Source organism: Neovison vison, chromosome X, assembly GCF_020171115.1.
Source record: "Neovison vison isolate M4711 chromosome X, ASM_NN_V1, whole genome shotgun sequence".
NCBI lineage: Eukaryota > Metazoa > Chordata > Mammalia > Carnivora > Mustelidae > Neogale > Neogale vison.
The window spans coordinates 59,454,714-59,471,579 of NC_058105.1; the positions used below are offsets into that span (position 1 = coordinate 59,454,714).

The 16,866-nt window shown below is 37.5% G+C and overlaps 1 protein-coding gene across 3 annotated transcripts in view; it reads left to right on the plus strand.

Annotated features, from left to right (window-relative positions):
* RPS6KA6 (ribosomal protein S6 kinase A6) overlaps positions 1 to 16,866 on the plus strand; it is a 188,686-nt gene that overhangs the window by 63,889 nt on the left and 107,931 nt on the right. For all 3 annotated transcript variants that reach the window (XM_044235804.1, XM_044235805.1, XM_044235806.1), the window contains one exon: positions 14,452 to 14,568. In XM_044235804.1, coding sequence (XP_044091739.1) covers positions 14,452 to 14,568 — 117 coding nt within the window. The remainder of the gene's footprint in view (positions 1 to 14,451; positions 14,569 to 16,866) is intronic.

Sequence of the window (16,866 nt, forward strand, 5' to 3'; positions counted from 1 at the left end):
TTTATAGGATTTTTAGGAATATGGTTACTTATTCCAGTGTGATGCTGGGAGATGTGTGTTTTTTGTGGTTGGCTTTTTTTTTTTAATAGTGGAGAATTGTAGAGATTGCTCTGTGATGCATAGATTCTTTAAGCAGTATTTAAATCTGATTTTAAGAATTGCCTATGTTGCCTGATGCTGTTTTGTTATTGATTGATTTAGACAGCTAATCCTCTTCATCTCAGTTATCGTAGCTTTGGATTTTCATGGTCATCTGATCACTTTTCATCAGTTAAAATAGGAAGAATTAAGTAAATTTCTTCCCATTCTCCAGTTATCTATATCTACGCATATCTATATATATGTAGCATATATTAGTAAAACTAAATTATAGTTAGTATAATTTTAATATGTCCAGATTAGTAATAATGAATTTTTCTGTTTCTCAAAACAGTGTTACTCTTTGGTAAGCATTAAGTAACAGGTCAGAGATAAAAGGTATATCATATTTCACCACTTAGTTCCCTATTTCTCCCAACAGTGTCCAGGTTAGAAAAACAAATGTTATGCTTCTTCTTTAATAGGTTACTGACATGAATTAATTATTTTATGGTGTCAAAATAAGAAGAGATGTCTTGTATTTGCTAGTTTATGATCAATTCATATTTACTTTTAAAGTTTGTACACAGTGGTTAATACTACCTCAAACAAAATACATATTATTAATGCTACTAAAGTTTTTGTAATTTCAAAAGAAGAATCACTTAACAATTAGATTTTTGTTCACTACAGTAGTACAACATCAGCAGTATGTTTAGTCTCTAAATTGATATATATTTTTTTATTACCCAGAAATATAAAGGTTACATTTAACTGAAAATGTACATAAAAAATGATTTCCTGATATTTTGACACCCTATGTTTCTAACTTTTGAAATTATTCTTGACATGTGTCTGTCTTAAGAATCCTTTAAGAAATATTCTTTTACAAGTGTTTTATTTAAACTTACGTATAGCTATAAGTAAGAAGTTCCTTAAGTCGGGGGACCTGCTTCTTATAGGGTGGATTTTTTCCTTCCTTTACTTCTCTTTCCATCTGGGCATTTTTCCTTGCTGCACTTCAATGTTTTTCTTCCCTTGCAAAGTTGGTCCTTACTTCTCCTTTTTATTCATTTAGCATTAAAAAAAATTGAACACTTGGAAGTGAAGGTTGCAGAGTAATAGGGGGACCCTGTGCTTGCCTCATCCATTAAACACAGCTAGATAAATATCAAATCATTCTGAACACCCAGGAAATCAATCTGAGGACTGAGAGAATAATCTGCACAACTAGAGGGAGAAAAGAGGCCATATTATGGAGGGTGTGAAATGTGGAGGTGTGATTTGGGGGAGAAAAGAATCATGGTGCTGCAGAGGGAAGAGAGGAGAGAGAGTGAGGTGGGGGAGAGAGAGAAAAAAAATGGGCACAGGGCATTTCACAAAAAACACTCCCCCAAACAACTGATGTTCTGGGAAAACAATAGAGGCTGATTATGGCAAATTTTTACAAGCAGTGGAGCTCAAGTTCTGATGCTTTAGAAGTCTGTGCCATTACCAGTGTGGAGCCTATTTGGCATAGAGATGCTCCTGTGGAGAAGGAGGGGAGAGGGCCAGGAGTGGACAGTGTGGTCTGAGGATCCCCTGAGTCACACTGGGAGGGACAATCCCCATTCTTGAGTGCATTTGGAAGAAGTGGCACTGCCTCTTCAGGGACAAAAGAGCCAGTGGGCAACATTGAGCTGGACTGTTCATTAGTGTAGGAATAGATGCACCTACTGAGGGCAGCTAACCTGGATGCTGGCTTTATGCTGTGGTTTTCCATAAATTCTAAGCCCCTACATGTTCCTGTGACTGATCTTTTGGGGAAAACAACAACAACAACACCAACCACAGCTCAGTGAAACCCTCCCCCAGAGGATCAGCATGGGTCCATGAAGTGCCAGGTTCTTAAAATTTGGAGTTTTGAAACCCAGCTGGCATGCCTGAGATACAAACACAAGAGCATTGCGCTACCTGGTGGGCAAAAGGCTCAGACACAGATAGGGTAAAGAGACAGGGATCTGAGGGATGCCTGGGACAAAGTAGGAGAGATTGTTTGCTCTTCTGAGAGGGCTTCCTGAATAGGCAAGGCATGAAATCCCCTCTTCAGGGGTGAGAGAACCACCTGATGCCATTTTTACCCCTGCCCACCAGCAAGGGTGGACTTCAGTGAGCAGCCCAGCACCCAGGGTGGAAGCTTGCACCTCTTACACCAAGCTCCACTCCCCTGTACTCTAAAGGTACTTTTTGTTTTGTTTTGTTTTGTTTTGTTACACTGGGGCAAGTGTGCCTGAGACTCAGAGCATCAGCAGACCCCTCCCCCAGAGGACCAGCACAAACCACCCAATTGTACTATCTGCTGACCACAGAGGGCTGCAAAGCTGTAGCTCTAGGGGAAATAGGATCTAGCTTCTTTTAAAAATCATACTAAGGGGCACCTGGGTGGCTCAGTGGGTTAAGCCTCTGCCTTGAACTCAGGTCATGGTCTCAGGGTCCTGGGATAGAGCATCGCATCGGGCTCTCTACTCGATGGAGAGCCTGCTTCCCCTTCTCTCCCTCTGCCTGCCTCTCTGCCTACTTGTAATCTCTCACTCTCAAATAAATAAAAATCTTAAAAAAAATCATACTAAAACACACCTAGTTAAAACTTGCTACACAGTGGGCAATATCCAAGCACTCCCCACTGCAGACAAAGAGAAAGTCTGCAGGGTGTTGACCTAAGGGAAAGAGCAGCCAAAGCACAAGAGCAGTGTGCACACAGCATACATCGGAAACAATTCCTGAAGCACCAGGTCCTGGACAGTATAGGACCTCTTCTTAATATATCCATTATTCTCAGGAGCAGGAAACATAACAGACTTTCCTAGCACAGAGAAGACAGAGAGCTACACAAAATGTCAAAATGGAGGCATTCATCTCAGAAGAAAGAACAAGAAGTCAAGGATAGGGATTCCATTAGAACAGTTATAAGTAATATGCCTGAATCATAATTTAGAACAATGATCATAAGGATACTAGCTGGGCTAGAGAAAAACATAGACAATGCCAGGAGTCCCTCACCACAGGGACAAAAGACTAAAATCTAGTCCAGCCAAAATAAAAATGCTATAGCCAAGATGTGAAATAATAAAGGTGAGAAGAGGGTGTACACTTAGGGAAAAGGTGTACACTTAGGGAATTCAGCAACTATATGAAGCATAATAAAATCCATATCATAGGAGTTCCAGAAGATGAAGAGAGTAAAAAATGAGCAGAAAGTTTATTTCAGGAAATTATAGTTGAAAACTTCCCTAATCTTGGGAAGGAAAGAGATATCCAAATCCAGGAGGTACAGAGAACTCCCATCAAAATCAACAAAGCAAGCTAACACCAAGATATATCACAGTTAAATTTGCAAAATATAGTGATTAAGGTAAAATCCTGAAAGGAACAAAACAAAAAAAGAAGTCCCTAACTTACAAGCCAAGCCAAATAAGGCTTTCAGCAGGTCTCTCCACAGAAACATGGCAGGCCAGAAGAGGGTGGCATGATATTTTCAACATGTTGAATGGCGGGGAAAATGCAGCCAAGAATACTTTATCCAGCAAGGCTGTCATTTAGAATGGAAGGAGATAAAGCTTCCAAGAGAATAATTAAAGGAGTCCATGACCACTAAATAAGCCCTGCAAGAAATATTAAAGGGAACTCTTTGAGTGGGAAAGTAAGACCAAAAGCAACAAAGAAGATAAAGGAACAGAAAGAATTTCCAGAAACCGCCAACTTTGCAGGTAATACAATGGCACTAAATTCCTATTAATAATCACTCTCAATGTAAATGAACTAAATTCTCCAGTCAAAAGCTATAGGGTGTCAGATTGGATAAAAAACAAAAACAAAAACAAAACTAAAACAAAACAAAAAAAGAAGACCCATCTATAAACTGCCTCAAAGAGACTCATTTTAGACCGAAGGACACCTGCAGATTGAAAGTGAGGGGATGGAGAACCATTTATCATGATAAAGAGTATCAAAAGAAAGCAAAAATGACCATACGTCTTTCAGACAAACTAGATTTTAAACCAAAGACTGAAACAAGAGATGAAGAAGGGCACTGTATCATAATAAAGGGGTCTATCCAACAAGATCTAATAGTTGTAATTATTTATGCCCCCAAATTCAGAACACTGAAATATATAAATCAAATAATAACAAACATAAGGAAACTCATTGACAATAACACAATAATAGTGGGAACTTCAACACCCCACTTACTTCAATGGACAGTTCATCTAAGCAGAAAATCAACAGGAAACAGTGGCTTTGAATGACATGCTGGACCACATGGACATAACTGATATATACAAAACATTTCATCCTAAAACAGCAGAATGCACCTTCTTTTCATGTGCACAGGAAACATTCTCTGGAAAAGATCACGTACTGGGTCACAAATCAAGCCTAAACAAGTAGAAAAAGATTGAGATCATACCATGTATATTTTCTGACCACAATGCTAGGAAACTAGAAATCAACTAGAACTTTTCTGGTCAAACTGGAAAAAATTTGGAAGACCACAAATACATGGAGATTGAAAAACATCCTACTAAAAAGGGAATGGGTTGGAAAACAAAATGAGTGGGTTAGCCAGAACATTAAAGAAGATGTAAAGAAGTATGTGGAAGCAAATGAAAATGAAAACATAATGATCCAAAACCTTTGGGATGTAGCAATAGCAGTCATAAGAAGGTAGTATATAGGAATGTAGGTATAACTCAAGGAGCAATAAAAGTCTCAATCTAACCTTACCACAACCACAATCTAACCTTACACCTAAAGGAGCTAGAAAAGGAAGAGCAAAGATAAGCCTAAAGTGAAATAATAAAGTGAAATAATAAAGATTAGAGCAAAATTAAATGATATAGGAACAACAGCAACAACAAAATGGCACAGATCAATCTAACTCGGAGCTGATTCTTTGAAAGAGTTAATAAAATTGATAAACCCCTAGAAAAAACTTATCAAAAAGAAAGAAAACATACTCAAATAAATGAATCATGAATGAGAGAGGAAAGATCACAACCAACACCACCAAAATATAAACAATTATAAGCAAATATTATTAATATTATGAAACAAATGGATAAATTCCCAGAAATAAATAAGCTACCCATGCTGAAAAACACTGACACCGAAGAAATAGAAAATTTGAACAGGCCTATGCCCAGCAAAGAAATTGAATCATTAATCAAAAATCTCACAACAAAAAAAAGTCCAGGGCCAGTCGGCTTCCCAGGGATATTCTACCAAACATTTGAAGAATTAATACCTATTCTTCTCCAGCTATTCAAAAAAATAGAAATGGAAGGGTAACTTCCAAACTCTTTTTATGAGACCAGCATTACCTTGATTCCAAAACTAGGCAAAGGTCCCACTAAAAACAGTTATAGGCCAATATCCCTGATGTACATGAATGCAAAAATTTTGAACGAGTTACTCACAAATTGAATCCAACAATACATTAAAAAAATTATTCACTGATATCAAGTGGTATCTATTTCTGGCTACAAGGTGGTTCAGTATTCACCAATCAATCAGTGTGATACACCACATTAATAAAAGAAACCTGTGATCCTCTCAATAGATAAAAAGCATTTGATAAAATGCAGCATCCATTGTTTATTAAAAAAAAAAACTTCAACAAAATAGGGGAATAGGTAATATACTTCAATGTCCTAAAGGCCATATATTAAAGACACACAAGTTATATCATTCTCAGTGGGGAAAAAACAGCATTTCCACTATTGTCAGGAAAAACACTGGGATGTCTACTCTCACCATTGTTATTTAACATACTACTGAATGTCCTAGCCTCAGCAATCAGACAACAAAAATAAATAAAGGTCATCCAAGTTAGCAAGGAAGAAGTAAAACTTCCATTCTTTGCAGACAACATGATACATTCTGTAGAAAATCTGCAAGATTCCATCAAAGATATCACCTTACACCAGTTAGAATGGCCAAAATTAGCAAGACAGGAAACAACATGTGTTGGAGAGGATGTGGAGAAAGGGGAACCCTCTTCCACTGTTGGTGGGAATGCAAATTGGTGCAGCCTCTTTGGAGAACAGTGTGGAGATTCCTCAAAAAATTAAAAATAGAACTTCCCTATGACCCTGCCATTGCACTCCTGGGTATTTACCCCAAAGATACAGATGTCGTGAAAAGAAGGGCCATCTGTACCCCAATGTTTATAGCAGCAATGGCCACGGTCGCCAAACTGTGGAAAGAACCAAGATGCCCTTCAATGGACGAATGGATAAGGAAGATGTGGTCCATATACACTATGGAGTATTATGCCTCGATCAGAAAGGATGAATACCCAACTTTGTAGCAACATGGACGGGACTGGAAGAGATAATGCTGAGTGAAATAAGTCAAGCAGAGAGAGTCAATTATCATATGGTTTCACTTATTTGTGGAGCATAACAAAAAGCATGGAGGACATGGGGAGTTAGAAGGGGGTTGGGGTAAATTGGAAGAGGAGGTGAATCATGAGAGACTATGGACTCTGAAAAACAATCTGAGGGGTTTGAAGTGGCGGGGGGGTGGGAGGTTGGGGTACCAGGTGGTGGGTATTATAGAGGGCACGGATTGCATGGAGCACTGGGTGTGGTGAAAAAGTAATGATACTGTTATGTTGATAATAAATAAATGAAAAAAAAAGTTGTTAGAACTGATATATGAATTCATCAAAGGCACAGGATACAAAATCAAGTACATTTGCATTTCTGCACACCAAAAATGAAGAAGCAGAAAGAGAAATCAAGGAATTGATCCAATTTACAATTGCACCAAAAACACAAGATACCACAGAATAAGCCTAACCAAAGAGATAAAAGAAAGTTACTTTGAAAACCATGAAACTCTGAAAGAAATTGAAGATGACACAAAGAAATGGAAAGACATTTCATGCTCATTCATTGGAAGAACAAACATTGTAAAAATGTCTATACCACCCAATGCAATCTACACATTTAATGCAGTCCCTATTAAATCCCACCAGTATTTTTCACAGAGCTAGGACAAAGAATCCTGAAATTTGTACATAACAAGAAAAGAGCCCAAATAGCCAGAGGAATGTTGAAAAAGAAAACCAAAGCTGGGGGCATCACAATGCCTGACTTTAAGCTATATTACAAAGCTATAGTCATCAAGACTATATGGTACTGGGACAAAGACAAATAGATCAGTGGAACAGAACAGAAAACCCAGAAGTTGACCCACAACTACATGGTCAATTAATCTTCAACAAAGTAGCAAAGACTATCCAGTGGAAAAATGACAGTCTCTTCCAACAAATTGTGTTGGGAAAACTGGACAGCCACATTCAGAAGAATGAAACTATGCCACTTTTTTACACCATACACAAAAACAAATTCAAAATTTATGAAAGATGAAAGACCTAAATGTGAGACAGGATACCTTAAAAATCCTGAAGAAGAACACAGGCAGTAACCTTTTTGACATTGGATATATCAACTTCATACTGGATATTTCTCAAGTCAAGGAAAACAAAAGTAAAAACTATTGGGAAATTATCAGGATAAAACGTCTGCACAGTGAAGAAAACTAAAAGGCATCCTACAGAATGGGAGAAGATATTTGCAAATGACATATCTTAAAGGGTTATTATCCAAAATCTATAAAGAAATTATCAAACTCAACCCCCCAAAAGCAAATAATCTGGTTAAGAAGTGGGCAGAAGACATGAATAGACTGTATTCCAAAGAAGATATCAGATATCTAATAGACACAGGAAAAGTTGCTCATCAGGGAAAGACAAATCAAAACTACAATGAGATACCACCTCACACCTGTCAGAATGGCTAAAATCAACACAGGAAACAAGTGTTGGTGAAAATGCAGAGAAAGCGAAACCGTCTTATACTGTTAGTGGGAATGCAAACTGCTGCAGCCACTCCGGGATATATATATACAATATATATAATATAAAATATAGCTGCCATATGACATATATATGTGTGTGTGTATGTATATATATATATATATATATATATATACTGCTATATGACCCAGCAATTACACCATGAAGTATTTATGCAAAATTTACAAAAATGCTGATTTGATGGGGCACATGTACCCCGATGTTTATAGCAGCATTATCAACAATAAGCAAATTGTGGAAAGAACCTGTTTCCTTCACTGATAAATGAATAAAGAAGATGTTGTACATGTATACAAGAGAAGATTACTCAACTATAAAATGAAGCTTGCCATTTGCAATGATGTGGATGTTAGTAGTGTGTATTATTCTAAGCAAAAACAGAGAAAGATAAATACCATATGATTTCACTCATATGTGGAATTTAAGAAACAAAACAGGTGAATATAAAAGTGGAAGAAAAAAAATAGAGGGTGGCACACCATAAGAGACTGTTAACTATAGAGAACAAACTGAGGGTTAATGGAGGCAGGTGGGCATGGGAAGGGCTAAATGGGTGATGGGTATTTAGGAGGCCACTTGTGATGAGCACTGGGTGTTATATGTAAGTGAAGAATCACTAAATTCTACTCCTGAAACCAATATTACAATATATGTGATCTAACTAGAATTCAAAGAAAAACTTGAGGAAAACATAATGCAGTATTAAAAATACTGATAATGTGATAAAGGGAACATTTCTGCAAAAGAAAAAACATCCAAACCCTTGTAGTATAGATACGCAAAACTCTCTGATAAACAAATATTTTTCATCTAAATATTGATGCTTAGCCATTAGAAGGTATAGTTATGCTATACCACAAGGGATGAAAGATAAATAGTTTAAATAATTCCGTAATCTCCCTTTTTATAAACATTTTGTGGTTTTCAAAATTCTCAGTTGACTCTGTCACCCTGATCTGAAATAGATAGGGTAAGTTTTATTGCCATTTTATAGGTGACGGAACCAAAGTGTTGATCCTAGTAAATAGAATAATCCAAGCCAAGTGGGAACTAGCTTGACTCCCTTGTTTGGTTTTCAGTTGGTACAAATTGATACTATTTTCCTAACCTAAATATTCTGTAATTACTTTCCAATATGTACGTTATTTGAGGTGTTTTGTTCACCCTAGTTGTGTTTTGACATTTACATTATTATTACTGTTAGCTCTCTTTCAAAGTATGCTGATACTTAGCTTGGTTTTCAGTGACCCTGGATTATTCACTGCATGAGAAGAGTACATTTAGCTGCTTTCCCAGATCTTTGCATGTACATTTTACCAAATTCACAAACAAGTGCTCTTGGAATTTTTGGGTAATCAAACTGGCCTGGCTACCCAGAAATATAGCAAGTATTTGAACAGATGGATTATTACATAAAACCCAAACAATTATGCTTTAGAAATTTCTCTTCTTTATTTCCATTTTTAATTTTAATTCCAGTATAGTTAACATACAGCGTTATATTAGTTTCAGGTGTACAATATAGTGATTCAACAGTTCCATGAATCACCCAGTGCTCATCATGACAAGTGCACTCTTTTTTCCCTATCATCTATTTCACCTATCCCCCACCACCTTCCCTCTGATAACCATTGGTTTATTCTCAATAATTAGGAGTCTTGTTTCTTGGCTTTTCTCTCTCTCTCTCTTTTGTCCCCATTTGCTCATTTGTTCTTTTTCTTAAATTCCACATATCAGTGAAATCATATGCTAGTTGTCTTTCTATGACTGATTTATCTCACTTAACATTATACTGTCTAGGTCAATCCCTCTTAATTTTATTTTGACCTTATTTTGTGAGTGTAAACTCTGTGGGCCTCAGTTATTTCCTCTATTTCTTCTATGCTTAGTTCCATAGTCAGGAAGTAGTCATAATAGCATTATATAGTATGATTTCCTAATAGATGGTCTTCAGCTTCTCTTTTTCATTAACAGGTGATTTCAAATAAGTTGTCGAAAGATTGGAACAGTAGTGTATTTGGCAGTTTGTTTTGTACTCTATCGCTATGTTTTTCTAGTGTTACAACATTGTTGGGCCTCTGAATTAAAAAGATGGTAACAGACTGAAGGTCAGAGCATACTATTTTGGTTGTGATTGAACCTTCATAATTTTTATATTTATCAACAATTACTATGATATTCCAAAAAAAATACACACACTACCAATTATCCTTGCCATAGATTTGTCATATGGCATTGGAAAGAACAGTGGCTCCTATTTCGAAGTTATTAGATCTTGATTTCACAGTAGCAACTTTCTTTATAGAGATCAACTATATTCAGGTACTATGTATAAGTTTGCTAGGGCTGCCATAACTAGGTACCACAGACTAAGTAACTTAAACAACAAATCTATTTTCTCACAATTCTGGAGACTAGAGGTTCAAGATCAAGATGTTGGTAAAGTTGGTTTCTTCTGAGGCCTCTTTCTTTTTTTTTTTTAAGATTTTATTTATTTATTTGACAGAGAGAGAGATCACAAGTAGGCAGAGAGGCAAGCAGAGAGAGAGGGGGAAGCAGGCTCCCTGCTGAGCAGAGAGCCAGTGTGGGGCTCGATCCCAGGACTCTGGGATCATGACCTGAGCTAAAGGCAAAAGCGTAACCCACAGAACCACCCAGGTGCCCCTGAGACCTCTTTCTTTGTGGATGGCTCTCTTCTCTCTGTGCTTTCCACATGCTTTTTCTTTTGTGTGTGTCTATGTCTTAATCTTCCCTTCTTATGAGAACAGCAGTCATATTTGATAAGGGTCTATCCTAATAACCTTATTTTACCTTAATTACCTTTCTTAAGGCCCTGTCCCTGAATAGCTACATTCTGAGGTACTGGGGGTTGAGACTTCAGCACATGAATTTTGAGGGGAAACAATTCAGCCTATTACATATTATATACCTTTTTGTTTCATTAAGGGATGTGATATATCTGACAAAATTTGTTATCCTCAAGTCCATATTTTATCTTTGTGTCCCCAGTACGTAGTGCAGTGCCTAATACATAGCATGTGTTCCATGAATATTGTTGTTTTTTCTGAATGAATGAATAAAGAGAAAAGACAGTATATACGGGGAGATTATGTAATATATCACAACTTTATTATACCAGGATGGAGAAAATTTTTTTGAAGATGAGTCACCTTAGGAGAAAACAAATGGATTACTGTCTTATTTCAGACTAGAATGCTGCCAGTCTAAAGCATTTGGAATGGTGCAGAATCAAAAGAAAGTGAAGTAAAGGAAGAGGGGAGGGCTGCAGATGACACAAAAATGTTAATAATAAACACCCATGGGGCACCTGGGTGGCTCAGTGCGTTAAGCCTCTGTCTTTGGCTCAGGTCATGATCTCGGGGTCCTGGGATCAAGCCCCGCATCGGGCTCTCCACTCAGCAGGGAGCCTGCATCCCTCTCTCTCTGCCTGCCTCTCTGCCTACTTGTGATCTCTGTCTGTCAAATAAATAAATAAAATCTTAAAATAATAATAATAATATACACCCATCAAATCAAACAGTACTGTGGTAAGCCTTAGGAATGCAGAGATGAATGTGATGATACCTGAATTCAGGAAGCTCAAAATCTAGTGGGGGAGAAAGACAAGGTAATGGGTTATTAGAACACAGTGTAACAATATTTTATGGTAGCTATTCACTGGGGAAAGTAGTCTTTTCTAATCTAGAAGCATTTTTGTGTTGGAGACGTTTTATGATAATGCTGCCAAAAATTGAAGGACATATTATATTTTTAAAGGATGGGCATCTGTGGATTTTAATTAAGAGAAGAAGAGGCATTGGGCAGACACTTCATTTGGAAGACATTCTTAGGTTTGGTGAAAGTAGCTAGAGTATAGTTATTTCCTTGGTGACAGTAACTAGAATAGAGGATGGCTGTTTCCTAGCTCTGAACATTTCTAAAAACCTAATGTCATCATGACCCATGTTTATAATGATGATCTTAAATGGCAGAAACTAAAGTACTTAAAATAAAAATGCTGTGCTGTGTTCAGCATAGAATTACAGACTTGTGGGAACCTTAACGATCCATCTAGGGGCGCCTGGGTGGCTCAGTGGGTTAAAACCTTCTCCCTTCAGCTCAGCTCATGATCCCATGCTCCTGGGATTGAGCCCCGCTTCGGGCTCTCTGCTCAGCAGGGAGCTTGCTTCCTCCTCTCTCTCTGCTGTGATCTCTGTCTGTCAAATAAATAAATAAAATATTTAAGAAAAAAGATCTATCTAATATAACCTGCTTGTCATGTGAGAACAATGAAGGAGAATACTTTGTTATTTGGGCTAAGGCTGCTTATCTTAGCGCGTGGCAGAACCAGGAACAACATTTAGTCTACTGACCCATCTACCAGTGTTCTTTCAGGTGGAGAAAAATTCCAAGATGTGTTTTTATTATATGCTCTGAAGACCAGTGGTACATTTACAGCATGTGGTGAAAACCACGTTAACCATCATATTAAGAGTATACAGTCTGCTGTTGCTTTTGGTATACACATACTCCATTGCAAAGGTGCATACAGATACGCTGTACTTTCATCCCAGCATGGTAGCTGCAAAGCATATGTATTTCTATTAAATAAAGTTTTTTACTTTTTTGGGGAAACTCACTCTCATAGCTACTTAGGAGTCTGCTGAACTATTTTTTAAAGATTTTATTTATTTATAAATAAATTTATTTATTTATTTATAAATAAATAAAATAGAAGATTTTTATAATAAATAAAAGAGAGAGAAAATAAAAGGCAGAGAGGCAGGCAGAGTGGCAGGCAGAGAGGCAGGCAGAGGGAGAGGGGGAAGCAGGCTCCCCGCTGAGCAGAGAGCACAATGTGGGGCTCGATCCCAGGACCCTGAGATCATGACCTGAGCCAAAGGCAGAGGCTTAACCTATTGAGCCATCCAGGTGCCCCAAGGGCATGCAGTTCTTAATGTTCGTAGAGCATGTGATTCTGTCTTAGGGTCACGAGTTTAAGACCCACGCTGGGTGTGGCACCTCCTTAAAACAAAAGACCCTCCCTGGAGTATGAATTATGAGGTGGCTGCAGAGAAAGGCAAGAGACGGATAAAACCTTGTAAATTATAGGCCATGGCAAAAGTTCAAAAGTTCTTTGAAATGGAATTTCAGTAGCCTTTTAAGTAATTAATGATATATAAATGTTTAAACGTCTAACTGATTACATTGTTGAAAAGAAAAACTGGGTATAGGCAAACAAAATCTGCAAAGCCCAAACAAATGTTTTCAGGCTATGAGCCTATTTTTATTGAAACTTTGTATATAAATTATATGCCAGATACCCTACCACCAGGATCAGGCAGAAAAGAAGCCACCCTGGGAGAGTTTCTGCTTTTTTGTAAGACTCTACTCAGCTGTGAAGATTATACTCAAGTGATGTGTAATTCCAGTCCCTAGAGAAGCACAGTAGCTAGGATAAAAAAAACCTCAAATGTATTACATATCACAAAATAACAAGAGCTGGGATATAGTATCTAACATTCTTACTGCATAGAAGAAATAACTGAGGCCCACAGAGTTTAAGTTCACATGACCAGTTAATCACAACATCTAGAAGTCCTGGTAGCTTTCCAGAACATCATATTAATTCCAGTCTGGATGGCAAGCATATTCTCAATCAATTCATATGCTAATTGACTGATTAATAAATAGTGACTGTGGCCAAAGTGGGCATGAGCCCCATCCCAAGTAAACTAGACTTCATGGCAGCTAAAATAACTTCCATGTTACACAAGTAGTCAAACATTCACTCTCATGAGGGTAGGCAAAGGAATTTTAGCTTCAGGTATCCATAACCACTAATCAGCCAGAAATGAAGAATCAGCTCTTGAAGCATGCCTATGGATGTTCATTATACATTAAAATAGTATTTCAGGGGTGCCTGGGTGGCTCAGTGGGTTAAGCCTCTGCTTTTGGCTCAGGTCATGATCCCAGGGTTCTGGGATCGAGCCCCGCATTGGACTCTCTGCTCAGCAGGGAGCCTACTTCCCCCCACCCCGCCTGCCTCTCTGCCTACTTGTGATCTCTCTCTCTGTCAAATTAATAAATAAAAATATTTAAAAAAAAAAAAAGAACTGCATGCCCAAGTGACTGGGCCAGTCAAGCACCCCTCCAGGGAGGGTACAACTGTTGTTGATGTTTGTCTTTTGTCACTACCTAGTTGGACGGGAAACCTGAAGCAGAGATTTTATGTGCTTCTATTTATATGCACTTATATAATAGGGGTGATGGTGTATCTCTATGTGTTAGAAAGTAGGGAAATGAATTTACCAGTAGCCCATAAAACTCTGTGTTAAGGTGAAAGGGTTGGATGGTCAGTTAATTTCTGGTATGATTTTGGTTCTAAATATGGCTAATCGTTAGATGTTGCAACTGGATTTGAGTGTTGTGTGGATTTCTTTTTACAGGATGAAGGAGTTGTTAAAGAAATTCCTATCACTCATCATGTTAAGGAAGGTTATGAGAAGGCAGATCCTGCGCAGTTTGAGTTGCTCAAGGTTCTTGGCCAGGGATCCTTTGGAAAGGTAATAAATGGTTTATTCCACATTTTTTTTTCTCTTCTTAACATTTAACCAAAAAATGTACTCATAGACAGAAATTTGGAAAATATGCCATTTCTGAATTTGTCAAGGATACATACAGAGGTAACTCTCTAACTTTACTCCTTTTATTTTTTTTAAAAGATTTTATTTATTTATTTGACAGAGAGAAATCACAAGTAGACGGAGAGGCAGGCAGAGAGAGAGAGAGAGAGGGAAGCAGGCTCCCTGCTGAGCAGAGAGCCTGATGCGGGACTCAATCCCAGGACCCTGAGATCATGACCTGAGCCGAAGGCAGCGGCAGGCACCCCTTTACTCCTTTTATTTCTGTTGTGCTTTAGTCACATGTCTTTATACTTGTCTGTTATAACCAGCGTTTGCCAGCACTGTGGGCTTACTCATTTCTTCTGGACAAAGTACAGCATGCTATTTATTAGCTGCCTAGGTCAGCGTAGTTTGATTTAAAAAAAAAAAAAAAGAAAAAGCTTCCTTGTTTCTCTGTTCATATGCTGGCATGATCACAGCTCACTTTTTTCTAGTGATTTCATCTCTATTCCTTAGCTCTATCACAAAAGTCAGAATGTATGTACCGACTCACATATGAGTGCGTGAATTCACCTATCCTCGCTTAAATCAGTGTGTATATACATTACAGCAGGGGCATGTACTGGGTGACATATGGATGACGTGAAGCTCCTGCCTTCAAGGAGCTTAAATTTCAAGGGAGAGAGCAAAATTGAGAAAGATTAACCCTGAAATCATTATTAAAACTGTTTATTGAGTGCTTACTGGCTGGCATATGATTCTCAGAGGTGTGTAGGTCTAGCTCTTGACTTTTGTACAGCTAGCATCTAAGACATGAAAGTTGCTGCACACACACAATCATGAACAGCCCTTAAGAAAACAAAAACAACAACTTGAGGGGAGAGAGATAAGGGGAAACTGTTCATTTGAGGGTGGCTGAGATTTAGTGTCAAAGGGGAAAACCAGGGCAACTGAACAGTGATTATTATGATCTGAATCATTTTAAAAGAAAGATGTTTATTGAACACCCAGTATGTGCACCACATTTGTTAAAGCAGTATTAGTGAATATAAAATTGACATTAATTGTCTTAAGGTAGTGTGATATCTATGTGGTGCAGAATGTAACATATAAAATGTTTTCAGGACACAAAAAAGACAAATGAGGGTAGATTATGGTTTGATAGTAAATTGATATGGAAGATATTTGAAGACTAGGAGTTAAGACCTGAATACTTGTACTGGGGAGAGTAAAACTAGATGGAGCTTTTAACACATTGTGTGTGTGGGGTCTGTTTATAGAACTGACCTGTAGAGTAGACATGTACATTTGTCATACCTATATATTTTGTTAATTTCTAAAAGTACAATATTCTCTTAATTATTTTACATTGTATTTTTATGATGTTAATTTTAGAGGAGCAGAGATGAGGTTCTTTTATATCCCAAATGTGTAAATGCTTAAATATCAACTTTAAAATTTCACCAGGCAAATATTTCAAGCCATTGAAAGTCATTGGTTTTTTTATTTGATGTGCATATTCATTATGTATATCTATTTCTATCCAGCTTTCTTCAGAAAAGATTTAAGTTTTCGATAGATGAATACCAAATAAAATAAGATTGAAAATAAGTGGAGAAGATGATTATAGCAGGAAAGATTAGATGAAGCCAGTGATATAATCTTGTCATTTACAAGTACATGACATAAAAGCCTGTAAGTCTTCTAGAAGTAGGACTAAAATGAAGACTTAAAATTTCTGGAAGCTATTATAAGGAAGTTGATACTTTTCTTTTTTTAAGATTTTATTTATTTATTTGACGGAGAGAGATCACAAGTAGGCAGAGAGGCAGGCAGAGAGAGAGGAGGAAGCAGGTTTCCCACTTAGCAGAGAGCCTGATGCGGGGCTCGATCCCAGGACCCCGCCATCATGATATGATCTGAAGGCAGAGGCTTTAACCCACTGAGCCACCCAGGTGCCCGAAGTTGATACTTTTAATTACATGATTATTACAGTATCTTCAAAGTTGTAAACAGATCTAACAGACCAGCAAATTTTTTTCTCCTGGGGTTTCATAAAGAGAATACAATGTAACATAATGTAATGTCTTTAGTAACATCTTCACATTAAATATAGCAACATGTGAACAAGTTGTCAATGTAGTCCTTAAATTCAGGAAATACTCAGCTTTGTGCAGGAACTTCAGTTTAACAGTGATATCATAGAAGCCTTTTTAAAATTTGTAATACTTAAATACA